The sequence below is a fragment of the Cucurbita moschata genome, unplaced genomic scaffold (genome assembly GCF_002738365.1).
Source record: "Cucurbita moschata cultivar Rifu unplaced genomic scaffold, Cmos_1.0 Cmo_Scf00032, whole genome shotgun sequence".
Taxonomy (NCBI): domain Eukaryota; kingdom Viridiplantae; phylum Streptophyta; class Magnoliopsida; order Cucurbitales; family Cucurbitaceae; genus Cucurbita; species Cucurbita moschata.
Window position 1 is genome coordinate 529,469 of NW_019268548.1, and position 1,821 is coordinate 531,289.

The 1,821-nt window shown below is 38.6% G+C and overlaps 1 protein-coding gene across 2 annotated transcripts in view; it reads right to left on the bottom strand.

Moving 5' to 3' along the window:
- Nucleotides 1–292: 292 nt before the first annotated feature.
- The window catches only part of LOC111464977, a 3,984-nt gene continuing 2,455 nt past the window's right edge, over nt 293–1,821 (bottom strand). For both annotated transcript variants that reach the window (XM_023109263.1, XM_023109262.1), the window contains one exon: nt 293–816. In XM_023109263.1, coding sequence (XP_022965031.1) covers nt 439–816 — 378 coding nt within the window. In that variant the 3' untranslated portion in view covers nt 293–438. The remainder of the gene's footprint in view (nt 817–1,821) is intronic.

Genomic DNA, 1,821 nt, shown 5'->3' on the forward strand with positions numbered 1-1,821 from the left:
TTTTTTTTTTTTTTTTTTTTTTTTGCGTGAATCCTTGTCAATCTATCAATGTTCGGTTAGAAAGTCATTAGAACTTATGCTTAAAGCAAACAATAGTATATTACTATGAACGTCCCTCCGTGCTCCGTGCATCATTTGATTTTGTTAAAGTGTTTTGGATTATTATGTTCAGCTTTTGTGTTCCTTTCGTTTGTAAGATTTGTCTTTTATATTTGTTTAGAAATGAAAGAGAATTGGAGCCCATATCCTATTATCTCCAAAATTTTACAATATCCCAAAATGGGTCCACATAGGAAGGAAGAAACCCAAAGATATTTATATAATTATAATAATGAAAGCAAACCAAATCATTCTAAATGCCTATAGAGAGAGTGGGTAAGAAATAAAATCCCCAAAAATAAAAAAGAAAAAGAAAAAATCTATGCCATTTTGATGTGGTCATGGACAGTGTACATTTCTACCGGGGCCTCCATAGTAAAAATAAGTGCCCCAAAGCTTGTTGTTTCCTTGTCTTATGTCATAGCAATTCGGATGATCGGCCAAGAGATGGAGGTTCGAGATAGGAAGCAAGCTGTTGTCCCAATCAATTATTTGCAGATTTCTGAAATAAGAAGCTTTTCCATAGCCTTCTTCTGCAAAATGCCCACTTCCCATCTGTGTTGATGTGTGTAACCCTGTTGATCTTGTGTTCACTATTTCTCCTCCAAATTGGATCATGCTGGCATGGCTTCCCAAGTGACTGAACAAAAATGCTGGCCAGTACCCTACTAACAGTCCCTGCCCAATTTCCAGCCACCAGTTTCCGTGCCTCGGATCCTGCATCGACAATCAATCTGTAAGAACAAGACAAGGGAACGTGATAATAGTGGCTAGTTGACGTTCATGAGATTAGTCGAGGTGCGTATACGCTAACTCTCGTCTAGGCATATAAGACTGAGAGAAACTTATGGTGAGTGAAAGTTAAGTCACTGGTCGTCAAACCATCAGAAGGGGTATAGAAATATTTGCTAAAGAAGAAGAAAGGAAACCACGTGGGAGTCCTATCAATGGCAGAGAAATTCTTGCTTTTGAAATGATTAAGGTTACAAAAATGTTTTTGTTTATGGGGGTGGGGAGGGAGTGTAAGAGTGGAAACTTTAAGGTTTTATTTGAGCTGTCAGCTTCGACCAAACTCGATTATTAAAATGAGTGGTCCTACCTTGGCTAATTAAGAAGAATACTGTATCAATCTAAGCCCACCGCTAATAGATATTATCATTTTTGGGTTTTTTTTTTCAAACTCTCCTTCAAGATTTTTAAAACACATTTGCTATGGAGAGATTTTCACACTCTTATAAAGAATGTTTCGTATTTTCCCCAACCGATATGGGATCTCACAATCCACCCCCTTTCAGAGCCCAGCGTCCTTGCTGGCACACTGTCTCATGTCCACCTCCTTCGGGGCTCAGCCTCCTCACTAGCACATTGCCCGATATCTGGCTTTGATACCATTTATAACCTTGAGGGAAACTCCAAAAGAAAAAACTCAAAGAGGACAATATCTACTCACGGTAGGCTTAGGCTGTTACAATGATCATGGACTTATAAGTAAATAACACTATCTTCATTCGTACGCAAAATCATGAGAGATTATACTAAAAAATGGACAATAACATACTAGTACGGAAGGTCGTGGTTTCCCATAGAGGTTCCGATTTCAAAACCTCACGTTGTTTCACATTGTTTACTGTCAAAATCACCACCAGTTAAATCAACCCATAAAGTTAATTCTGCATTCAATTCCTTTTTCTCTTTTTTAGGGGTGGGGGGGGGGGGGGGTTT